The 12,394-nt window shown below is 45.2% G+C and overlaps 1 protein-coding gene and 1 long non-coding RNA gene across 6 annotated transcripts in view; one reads left to right on the top strand and one right to left on the bottom strand.

The window, feature by feature from the left end:
• LOC148056643 (uncharacterized) overlaps nt 1-12,394 on the top strand; it is a 207,037-nt gene that overhangs the window by 47,235 nt on the left and 147,408 nt on the right. The gene's annotated exons all lie outside the window — the stretch shown is intronic.
• The window catches only part of LOC104021082 (vascular endothelial growth factor receptor kdr-like), a 142,137-nt gene that overhangs the window by 52,943 nt on the left and 76,800 nt on the right, over nt 1-12,394 (bottom strand). For both annotated transcript variants that reach the window (XM_009474572.2, XM_087748360.1), the window contains exons 10-11: nt 10,492-10,642; nt 7,421-7,526 (exon numbers count right to left, since the gene is read on the bottom strand). In XM_009474572.2, coding sequence (XP_009472847.1) covers nt 7,421-7,526; nt 10,492-10,642 — 257 coding nt within the window. The remainder of the gene's footprint in view (nt 1-7,420; nt 7,527-10,491; nt 10,643-12,394) is intronic.

The following is a 12,394-nucleotide window of genomic DNA, read 5'->3' as shown; positions in this document are numbered from 1 at the left end:
CTTTTTCTGTTCCTGTAGCCGTGGGCCTAATGCCACAGGTTATTAACAAGCACGTGTTCAGAGCACTACCCCGACTTTAAGCAGCAGACGCTGCCTTTTGAATTACTGCTGAATCAGGACCAAGATCTTTCTTCTCATGATGACTGGATCTTAGAATTTGGTATTTGGGAATAGAAAAAGCCAATATAAATGTACGTGCTGAGGACAGAAGGGGATAAATTTGGACAGCTCTTTAACAGCTATTAGTCTTGCGAAGTCACAGCTCTAGATGGGAAGGATAATAGTGTAGAGGCGGTTAAAATCATAAAGGGAAATGTAATTATCTGTTTTGGAATATGTCCGAAGTGATAGGGGTCACACTGTGGCTCTTCTGAAAACTGATGCAACGCCTCAAGCTGCATTTGGTGGCCCGGAGGTAAACGCGCACATACGCTGGTGAACACACACAGATGCTAACGTCTCTAACTACATAACTCAGGAAAAGTCTGATGTGGTAGTGGGAAAAGAAAAAAGAGCAAACAGCTATACCGAGACCTCATCTTAAGCTAATCTCAGTTGTGTCTAGGTGTGAAGGGGAAAAAGATGTTAAAAAGATAGTGGGAAACAATCTGGGGACAAATTCTTGGGAAAAATTTACTGAGGAAGAGAGAGAAAGTAATTTTCTTGTTTGTATGCTCAAAATCACTGTTACGCACTTGGATGGCAGTTTGCTACGCGCCTGAGCACAAGAGATAACGCGCTTTACTGTCTTGTCTTAGAACCAGCACCTCCCAGAGTCCTCCAAAATGTGACTTTTAAACCAGCTGCATCCAGCAGAGAAATAGCTGTGATTTCAGAGCCAGAAATGAAGGATTTTGAGTGATTTTCTTGTAATAAAATGAATCCCTTGAAATCATTATGCATCAGCTTTTCACTCTAGCTGTGTGCTCCTGGGTAAATCCCTAAGATTGGGAGTCCAATTATCTTTCCAGCATCTTAAATAAAGTTCTCAGTTGCCAAACTAACCTAATCCTGGTTTAGTCCTCAACAGAGTGATGCTTTGGAACACTAACACGCTATACCAAAGGGCATCCCAATCTAAGACCACATAGTTTTGTCTTTTACCAAAAGGAACCTGAAAGAAACATTTAGGAAGCCAGCAGTGGTATCTGCTTTTTGAAGCATCTGTAGATCAAGGAGATCCCATTGAAAAATAATCCAGGTGTTAAACCCTATAGTATTCAAAATGCTGATATTTTGGCAGTTGTTCGTCACCTATTACTCTAGGCAACCCAAGCTGAACAAATGTGAAAACTTGAAATTTGGCTGTATTTGGTGATAGCGGCAGGTAGGGATAAGGATTTTGTTCTTCTAAATGCCAGCCCTGTACTTTCAGTGCAACCATTTCAAGGCAAGTCTGCAAACAGAAGTTGAATGAGAAAATGGTTTGAGCTCGAGCAACCAAAGAGAGGAATCTTTTCCCGTTATTAACAGTGCAAAGTGTTAGCAGACTTCTCTCTCAGTGGAGTGGCACAGTCCCAGCATTTGGGGACCTTTAGTAGAGAGTGGAAAAGGTTCTGAGGGGATAATCTACTTGGTGTGCTCAGTCCATGCACCTGGCAAAGTATTTTCCAGTCCTGGAATCGGAGCCAGGATAGAAAAGTTTGAGACATGTTGGCATTTGCCCCATCGAGACTCATGAAATCACAGAAAGACCTCAGCTGCATGGGGCTGCTGGTGGTCTCCTGTCCGACCTCGTACTCAAAGCAGGGCTCACACCAAAGCTGTTTCTCATGTCTTCTACTCTGAAAACTCTGCTCCCAGACGGAGCACAGCACTTTTTGTTAAGTGTGAATAATGATGCTGATGTGAAATCTGCAATCGCCTTGAAACATTGTATCTCTTCAGTGAAATTACTATCATGAACTATTTCCAGCCTGGAAGTTTGCACTTTTTACTTTACCTTCCGCTCCATGTCCTAGTCAAGAGCAGTTCAGACTAAATGGCACGTTAATCCTTGCCAATGTACTCCAGCCACAAGTGGTAGCACAAACTGTGTGGCTATTCAGTCCTTAGCTTCTGTGCAGACTGCGCTGGAACCGATGGTAATTAATAACAAATTATTGGCATGTAATGTCTAGACATCTTCCTAGTGGGAGCTGGGCTGCGATCCTGTGAGTTCCCTGCATACCAACCACCAAACAGCCTTCGGACCGGTTTTGATTGCCTGTGTTGAATTTGGAAGCAAAGGGCTCCATTTCCTATTACTTAACCTAAAGGCCACCCAATACTGCGAACCCGAAGAAGGGATTATTAGCTAATAAATAATTACTATAAAAGAATAAACTAAGTTTAAAACTCAATAAGAGAAGAAATAAAATGACCGATCTCTGAAGAACGGCTATGACAAGTAAATAGACATTGCTGCTGGGAAAACTCATAATGGAATAGTTCAATAAAGTCCATATGTCTTGCACTGTAATGTTCCCGAACTGATAAAAGCAAGCTATTTTAGAAGCAGCCAAATAACATTCCACAGCCAGCTACCATGAGTGTTTTAAGACATCTTGTAGTAAGGACAGAGCAGCAAGACCTTTTTTTAAGCTGAAGCCAGCATGAATTAATATATCTTGTTATTCCTTGCTTTCTCTTTTCTTTCGTCTAATCCCTCCCTCCAACAGCTTTAGTTAACAACTCCTCTCTTTCACTTCGTTAGCTATACGTGGGTGAGGATGAGGAGTAGAAAAAGTGGGTGGAAAACTTCTCAGCTGTCTAACTCCGGCAGAGCTGGGGTGGAGGTGGCTAGAGGAGATGAAATTATAGGAACTTCACCAGAGACCCCACAAGGAAAATATTCAGCTAGCTCCCAATCCATCTACTTGAATGGCACAGAATCACACTTATTTTTATAGCCTGACAATTCTGATCCATGATCTTAGTTCATTCATTCAAAACATGCTAAAGGATGGACTGAGGACGAGTGATAAGTCTGTGAGTTGACTGAGAACTTCCAGGGTTTGCTCTCATCTCTGGCAGTGGGCGTTTCTCTCCCTTTAAAATGAGAACCATCGTTGCCTTCCTCACCAGGTCTGGCAGAGCCGATGGGAGCACCGTGTGACCGGGAACGGTGCTGGCCAGGGCAGGAGACTGGGGAAAACCGGGGGTTTGAGGTGCCTCTGCAGGAACTGGTGTACGTTTGTAGTACGGGTGGGCCGATCGCTCTCTGGCCCTAGGGCAGGGGGGTAGGTGGGGGCAAGTCATCAGCAATTACCACCCCCATGCTTCTTCCTCGCACCCACTGATTGCAGGTAATGAATTTGAGAGGGCGGGGAAGACAGAGGGCCATTTCTCATGTCCCTGCTGCTAGCCAGGCTCTCTCAAGAAGACCTGCCAAGGGCGGTGTAGTAGTCCATGTGCTCCTGTGCTTGGCTAGTGCCTGAAACATCTGGGCTAGTCTCCCAGAGAGTAGATGCTTTGTTCAAAAACCCAGCCGCGTGACTGTTCGCCTTCCCCTGCCAGAGACTAACGTGACGCGGCTCCTGGGAGCTCACTGGAATGGGCACCCACACAGGGTGACAGGTTTAAACAGCCGTACTGAGCTGCTGTTGACCAAACGCATCCCACTACTCTAATGCAGTCTTTTCCTTCCTTCAGGAGGTTTAAACCTGGTATTTTTGGGTCAACTTTCTTGAGTGGTTATGAATTTCACCAGCAAAAGAGATAGATGAGTTTCATTGCAGAAACATCCACGTGGCCAGGCCACTCTCTCATATATACACGAAAGTGAGAAAAGAGATGAAAAGAAACGCCCAGTGAGGACTGAATTATGTATGGATCTTGCTGTTCTTTTCTGCTATGTCCTGTTCTCCCAAGCTCAGACCAGTATGTTCAGTTTACTAACAGGAAAGAAAATAAAATAGCACCCTAGCTCCTTGCAACTTGAAGAGGAAATTCAGGCAATTTGTGCAATCCTGGGTGTTTCACCTGGTGTTAGAAAGCAGTCTTCAGAGCTAGCTACACAGTAGTTTAAATCACAAAGTCAAAAGTTCCATGCTGACTCAAAACCACCAGGAAAATTAAACTAGTACGAGGCAATTGCCTCCACCACTATTTGACCAGAACTTCAGTGAAGGACATCATAACGTTAGTGATAACCACATGCTTTTCTTTAGGAATGAGACTCAGCCTTGAGAAGACAGGAGGGGGTGAAATTCACTTCTCTATCTGTGCAATAATAATGGAATAATCGTTATGACGAAGATGACAAGAGACCTCAATTTTACATACCACTTTTGTCAAATAGGTGTCTAAAGATCTTGATGTGATCAAAGATCATATCAAGCATCAGTGATCGGCTGGAAAAATCCTTTCTTGCTGCCCTGCAAGCTGGCTTTTGAGCAAGATTCTGAATCTGGTAATTTCTGGGGGTTCGTTCCCATATTCTTAGCAGCTCTAAAAAGTGAATGCATTTTTTCATATGTCGCTGAACCAGCATGTATTGCTGCCGTTCTTTGAGGGTGAACTCTAGGGATGCTGAGAAATCTTAGAGACGAGGTAAATTCCACCTTCTGCTCTGAGACTCCAGCTAGCATTGCACAGGCTCAAATCACACAGGAAAAATAACCAATCTCGGCTAATCCCAGCTTCATAACACAGTCAATAAAAGCCACGCTGTCAGACTCCAACATCTTTATTATTTCATCTGGCTAGTCAATGCAGATGAATTACTTGCTAGGGCATGGTGGGAATGGATTGGGCTGTTTCCTGTCTATTCCATTTCTGGTGGGAATAACGACTGATAAAACACAAGGAAAAGTCTGAAGGCTATGAGTTTTCATCAGTGTCTTTTTTTTGAATTATATTCTATTATCTAAAGACTCCACTTCACACAGATAGCCTTGGACTTCAGAAAGGGGCAAGGAAAAGAATTGTCTGCTAATGTAAGCAGGGAGACAAAGTGCTGAAACCTGAGATTCATAAAATCTAGTTTTATTAATTTGAATAAATCTTAATCGGGACATAAAAACTGTTAGGCAACACCTCAGAATGCGTTTTCAACCGGTGGATCAGTAGGAGATGAAAATAATGAATATGCTATAAATTGTAAAATTATGTAACTTGTAAAGAAGTATTTTTATGAAACTTTAATAATGAAATATGTAAAAGCTTAAGTGAAAGGGTTATAGGCTGAGCTTTTGAACATGTCTAAAAATGAACACTTCAGGATGCCTGGCATCTATAGAAAGAGCAGAGATGGCTGGGCAGGGCGGAGCGGGGAGCAGCCTTGGGGCTGCTCGTGGTACTCGAGGTGTGAGCGGCAGCAAAGCTCTTGGGGAGCAAGAGGGTCCTGAGCACTGCCTGGGGTCCTCGTGCTGAGGTTCCCTCATGGCCCCCCCCAGTTGCGTCTCCCTTCTCCCAGCACTCCAGCGTCCACCATGCTTTACAGGCGGGAAACCGTGGGTAGGTGCGATGGTGTCCTCGTGGGACTGGAGCTGTTTCTCCTGTGATGGCTGTACCTGGAGATTACTGCACCTTTTCTTTCTAGGGAAATGAGGTGATAGGGGAAAGCTGGGAAGTCCCTAGCCGTGCCCCAGCATAGACTGAGGATGTGTTTGGAGTGCCCCGCTGGAGCCAGGAGCTCTGTGGCATTCCTGAAACACCTCATTCAGACACTGCAGCCAAATCCCATCTTAAGTCCACTAGCAGACTAAAATTTCACCCAGTTGCATATTTGCCTCAGCAAAGTTGGTAAAAGAAGAAACAGGAGTGGTGTACCTATGCATAAAACAAAGAAAAATGTTTCTAATTTTGAGTTGTTGAGGTGTCTCACTATCCCAGCACGTGGGACAATTCAGCAATCAGAGATTTTTTGAGTCACAGCAATTGTGAAACCCTTCACTTTTATACGGGGACTAACATAACTTTAAGACTGATCATCAGATACAAGCTAAGCTCTTGAACACCAGATCATGTATTTAGACCGTATATATGGAGAGAAACAGTAGCCACGAGAGCCACGAAACTCTTGTCAGTCCCTGCAGCAACCAGAAAGTCTTAGAAAAGGAAGAAACTTTGTAGGTACATGTCACCGACCTCCATTTTTTACAGGTAATTAGCACTTTGTAGGTAGTTGCTTTTACCTAAGATCTAAAATTCTTAGAGAATACATTAAAAAGAGCTTAAGGGGCACTATGCCATCTAAATAAATCCAATTTATAAATAACTTCCAGCAAGGGGAAAACTCAGGAATGAAATGCGAACACTGATTTTCTCCTTCCCAGACCAACCTCCATGTTTTCAGAGCTCTGGTTTAGATTATGTTTAGAGCTGGAAAGTCTCCATGAGAAAGAGCAGATGGCTAAGGCACTGATCCTGCCAGATGCTGATTTAGTCTGGACCTAATCCAGGGGAGCACTTTAGCTTTGTGCTTAACTTTAAGCATGGGAGTAGCCCAAGAATTATCACATGCTTAAAGGTGTACCGGGATACGAACTGCAGCATTCGGCACCTTGCAGGATTAGGCACTAAGCTATCTGGAGCATCCACCTCGAAACCTGTAGGTGCAAACCCACTCCTAAACCACAAACCTCTGTAAGTCCAACAGGGGTAAAACAACTGCCGGAGCCAGACCACAGCAGCTTCTCCAAGGCATAGCCAGAGGACTGTGGATCTAGAGCAAAACAGCTGCAGGAGTTTCTCAAGGATTAGCATGGGTGTGCGTTAACAGTATCACCCAGTATAACGACAGGTACCTGGGAGGCATTTAACAGATAATTCGTGGCTGGGATCTTTGCAGTTCACGCAGGAAATGTGCTCCCAGTGCTGTTTGGAAGGGGAAGCAGGCAGGGAAGTGTAGAAGGAAGGAGGTCTTCCCACCTTCGTTGGCTCGGTAACGTGGTTGGCAACCCAAATGGGTAAAGAAACGTTGACAACTCCAGCTGCAACTGGCAGGTACTGCAGGCACTTACACACTCTGAAAATCAGGCCGGCTATCTCTGGCCACCGTAGGCCTCTTAAATTACACAGCTGCTTAACTCCTGCTACTGGGAGAGTAGGCAAGGTAGGGCAGTACAAAGTGCTCTCTGAGCGCCAAGGATTTTGATGAATTCAGAGTCCTTATCAGTTGTGTGTGCTTCACAGGACCCTTCTTGCACTGAGCCAGTCTTACACTTTCTCAAGACTGAGGGAGACAGAGAGGTTTTTGACCCAAAAGCCTTCGGAGAGTTTTAAACAGGGTATGTGACATCATTGCCAGAATCCCGGCATTTATAAACAGCAGAGATCTGAGAATGATCCCAGGGCTGTGGAATTTAAAGCATGCTAACAACCCGCAGCAGCTTGGGAACCGCAGGGAGAGAGCTCCGTGTGAGCGCCGCGTCCCCTCCGTAAAGCCCGCTGCTATTCCATGACATCATTGCTCAGATTTTCATCAGACACATACCTTTCTTTTATCCCCGTGCTTCATGGTTATGTTTTCAATGCTTCTGATCTTGTTGCCCATGAACATGTTCTCCTGAACCACAATTTTTTGCCCGTCAGGGTTGCATCTGGAGGTAGAAAAGCAAAGGTGGTGTTCAAGAACCCGACTCACTGCAGATGACCCAGGGAGGCATTATAAAGAGAGGGAATGTCACTCTTAGCCAACAGTCTTAGGTCTTAAAACCTCCCAAAAGCTATTGCTGCTGGAGATTGTTACCTCTTCATGAAACTGCTGTCTTCCTTCATTGCAGCATTTCAAAATTATTTACAAAGCACCTTGACAGAGGTAGACAAAGATCAGTATATGACCAGCAAGGAAACCCCCCAAACTTTCTGAAGATTGAAAATAGAAAATACTGGACAACTAATTAAATCCTGTGAGTTTAATCTGGCTGATATGAGTTATACTCCAACTCAATGCGGCTGTGGCTTTTTAAGTGCTCCTTTAGCACTTGCAGTGCGTTTCAAAATTCAGAATGCCAGTCATTCAAAACTGTGGGGAGGTGAATGTTGCTGAGCGTGTCTGTCTGTCTGCTCAGCTTTCCAACATGAAGTGCAGGCTGAGGGAGCAGAAGGGATAAACACTGGCATAACAATAGCAGCAGGCTGCTTTAATATTGCATATTCCCCAGAAGGTAATCATGTCTCAGTCAGTTATCAATCGTCAGTTTTGAATTATGGGCAAAGAGCAGTGCATGTAGCACGTCATGCGGAAAGGTATATCTGCACCATCCAAGGCAAAAGGCTTTTCTGTCTTCTTTAACTAGAACCCTTAGAATAAATGAGCAGAGACACGGGCCTTCTCGTGCCTAGGAGTGCAAAGGCTCCCGCAAGGCTAGAGCTCCAGGCGTCCTGGCTGAGGGTGCTGCCAGCTCTGCCACTCGAGGAGACCTTTCATTTTAAAGCTGCCAGGTCAGCTCCAGTTCAGCATGGCTGAGTGTTACGAAGTGTGATTCCGTGATGGCAAGTTAGTGAAGTCGGTTCAGTTCCACAACTAGCTGCAATTGTGCGGGGCACGAGTCATCGCAGTGCACGGCAGGAAAGTGTCCAATTGCCTCCCCTGCCCCAGCACTTCCCAGGGCCGGTCCCAGCCGCCTCTGCGCCCACGGTAGCAGGTTGGGATTATAGGAGGCAAAATAAGTATGGACTTCTATAGGTGATGACCAAGGGCCGACGCTGCAGAAAACTAACCCATAAATCAGCCGTGCCTTTGCCAAATCGGCACAAGACGCGTGGGTAACACCCTGGGTCAAGGGAGGGTTTATAGCTCTCCAAAGAGCCTAATTAGAAGATGTCTTGAGTGACTTCCTGCAAGGCACAATTCTGTCTTGAGGATGAAGGGAAAAAACTCAAAGGAAGCAAATCACATCACAGCTCGAAGGAACAATGATAGTGTTTGGGGATTCAGCGAGCACTGGTGAGGAGGGGGGAGAGACGGAGAGAGAGAGGAAGTGAGACAACAGAAGGAAATGGGGTCTGTGTCATTTCCCACAGGAATCCTCCTACAGCTTCTGCTGGAAAAAGATAAGGCTGCCCCGGGGGCCAGAAGAGGTAGACACCACACTGCAATTGTATTTAAATTGATAAGATCAGAGAGTCAGAGAGCTGGAACAAGGGTTATACGAGGTCTTTTGCCACCAGGTCACTGGTTTGAATCTGGCTTAATTCGGCATTCACGACCAATTCTCTCTCCCCAGACAGAAAGGTTTGCAAAAGATTTCAGGCCACCTCTGCTCCTTTCCTACAGAATGCGTAACCTCTTTCCTTATGGTGTTTCCATTCTGCTCTTGTTGCACACCTCCGAAGCAGCAGCTTGTATGCCTTCTGCTGACCTGCGATGCCAACAGCCCTACCCAAGCCTACAAATCTCTGCCATTTCGCTCCTGCAGGAACAGTGTAACTACCTAAATGAGGTAACGGGCTGCTTCCCGTGTGGAGGGACACAAGGTCACTTTTTATACCCAACGTGAGACTAGATCACCCAACAACGCTGCAGCTGCTGCAGCAGAGAACCTGGGAAAGGAGCTTCTCTGTGATCTTTCCCTGTCTCATGGCTGGCCATTCACAGCATTTGGAAAAGCATTGAAATGGTGGGAAAATAAGGAACCATCCAGCAATTTTCTCTCTTGCTTCCTAGACCTGCCTTCTTTTTTTTTTTTATGGATGGAAAACCTGACTTCAGCCCTCTCATTGCAGGGAAGAGTTGAAGAGCAGTCAGAAATGTTATACATGGCTCCTGTATCTCCACTGGGGCTACCAGGGGAAGTATTCAGACCTCAGCCAAGACCTCTCTCTATAAATCACTCCGCTCATATAACAGCAGGAGCAAAGAAAATGTCTACTCGTATAGGGCAAATCTCAAAAGGCATCTTGCGTTTTAGCTTGCCTCATTTCTCTCTGACAGTTTTGACCCACTGACTTGCTTCTGTGTCTTCACACCTCAGGCTGCCTCCAGACTTTAGCAAAGAAGGGTCCTCAGGAAGGCGTGAAGGCCTGGTTACCTCTTCCAGCTTCTGCAACGTAGATGCTGCCACAGGAGCCCCTGCTCAGTGTGCGCTAGTGAAGACAGCCCTTAGGAAGTGACATAAATTCCATACGGTAACTAAATGAAGCCAAACCTTAGCAGGTTTGTCTGACAATAGCTCTTACGGGGGAAAAATGTGTTACCTCTACACGGAAAGCACCTATCTGTTTTTTTCTTTGTCAACCTTATAGGCTGCATCCAAGAGGTGTAAGAAAAGATCTTGGCAAGTCAGAGGGGCATTGCTGGTCAAGTTAAAGCAAATTGAAGCCTAGTCTTTAGTCACTTTAAACTTATTTGACACAATTCTGATAATACAGAAGGTGCCTGTAACTCCAAGAACATCATACTCAACTAGATGTCTGCTGGGTTCATAACCCTTGAGATCTTTAGGTGGGGAATCACTGCTTGTGATTTTAAACTAAGATAAATAAGATGTACTGGAAAGAAAAACTGACTTGAAACTACCAAACTATTTTGCAACGTGTTCACCCGTAGGAACGTCCACTTACAGTGTCTCCGTGAGGCTGCAGGGCTGCCACTTCCACTCGATCTTCGGGTCAGGATTCCCGCTTACGGTGCACTGGATTTTGTGTTTGCTTCTTAATTCCACCCGCTCAATCTTATCAAAATCAGTTTCCTTTTCATAGATTTTGGGTCTCTCTAAAGAAAGAAAAAACAACAGCAACAAAATAAACTCAAAAGAGCAGATTTACGTCTGTAGTCATGGTCTTGCTTCCATCAAAGGTTTTGAAACCTTTCGCTGCCGTCACTGAGAGATGATTTAGTGAGGGTTGCCAAAGTTGTAGGCAATACTGTAGTATTGTAGCCGAAGTTGTAGCAATACTGACAGTATACATTTGCAGGAACATGGGTATTAGCCGTGGTGTTTCAGAAAATACATTGAAATGCTACCACATTCCACCTAATTGCTTTCAAATGTTGTCGTGGACCTGCTATACTTCTGGAAAATTTGTTCCATGAAACGTCTATTGGTCGGGGACTGCAGGGTCAGGCTGTTAGTCTATGATGTACTGTGGGCAAAATAGCATTCGACTTCTGATGTCACCTCCTGAGAGGAACCTTATCAAACAGCTGCTGTTCTGCAATAGTGTTACCATTGTGCAGGTTCTCCCCAGGGTTTTGGGAAAAAAGTCTTTTTGATCTGAAAACTTTGCTTTCCTTTTCTGTTTACGTGTAACGTGCGCTGGATGACGGGGCAAAGAAAGCAAGGAAGGAGTGGTGGGGAGGAAACACTTGTAGAGTAATGCCAAGAAATTCTCACCAACAGCAAACCCATTAAAAATGTCACTGCATTCTTCACATCTGGAGGGGTTGCAAGATCACACCCTTGGACTGGAAATCTCTCAAGAACAAACTTTTGTGTGACACTTTCAGGGCTGCTTGTTGCCAGCAGGAAAGAAATGCTTTGTCCCATCTACTTCCAGCTCCCATGGGAACACGCGAAAATGAGAAATAATGCTAAAAAATCCCCAAAGCGAACTGAACTTTTCCTAACCTCGGGAGAGGGTGGGCTTGAGTTTGGGGTGAAAGCACAGGCTCTTCCCTCGTGCAGACAGCTCTGCCCATCCCTAGCCATATCTCTCTGTCTGCTTCTCATAACAGGAAATCAAGCAGATTTATTGGTCGGGGTCCCTCCGTGGAACACCTCTGCGCAGCCAAGCGCGCCTGCTTTACGCTGAGGGCTTTTGACAAGTTGGGAAGTGAATGTAGATTAGATTTCTGTTTTTCGGGTTAACTTATTTTTTCTGCTGTCAAGGAGGCCCCAGATATGTAAATATGAGCTACTGCCCACCTCATCAATCTTGAGCCCTTGCCCTCTTTTTTTTTTAATAGCTTTTTTTCCCTTCCAGCCCTCTACTCTTACGAGAAGACCGACCAGGCTGATCCCGTGTCTTGGTGGGATCCTCGCTTCCCATTTCTCATGGCTGCCAGGTCCGGCTCTGAAAGATCTTCTGACCTCATCATTGCCTGAAAATACATCAGCATTTCCTTCTCCACCACATGAAAGGGGTCTTGACTGTAGTTGGTTCAGCCATATCCTAGCTCCCACGCTATAGTAAAACATTAACTGCCTTAAAGAACCTTCATTAGGTCCTGATTAACATTTCACTTGAAAAACCCAAATGACAGGCCTTGTTTGGTTTTGCTTTTGTGTTCTCTTTTGCTTTTTTGATCCCCTTTAGTTGAGTCTCGTTTCCCTGTCTGCCTGCAGATGATGTTCTGTCAGGCTCCAAGAATCCACTCCACTCCTTTATCAGACGGGGAGAGGGATTGTCTTTTTGTGAAGGAGAAGATGAAGAAGGGAGCAGAGAGGAGAGTATTTCAGACTGCGGTTAGGGCCTCTCAGACTCACGTCCTTGCCTGTAGCGTGGACGCAGGGTTTCCTGCGCC

The sequence above is a fragment of the Nipponia nippon genome, unplaced genomic scaffold, assembly GCF_047370975.1.
Source record: "Nipponia nippon isolate SJK-2023a ecotype South Korea unplaced genomic scaffold, ASM4737097v1 scaffold_12, whole genome shotgun sequence".
Taxonomy (NCBI): Eukaryota; Metazoa; Chordata; class Aves; order Pelecaniformes; family Threskiornithidae; genus Nipponia; species Nipponia nippon.
Note: the sequence above shows the minus strand (reverse complement) of the source record. Positions and strands in the feature narration are given on the sequence as shown.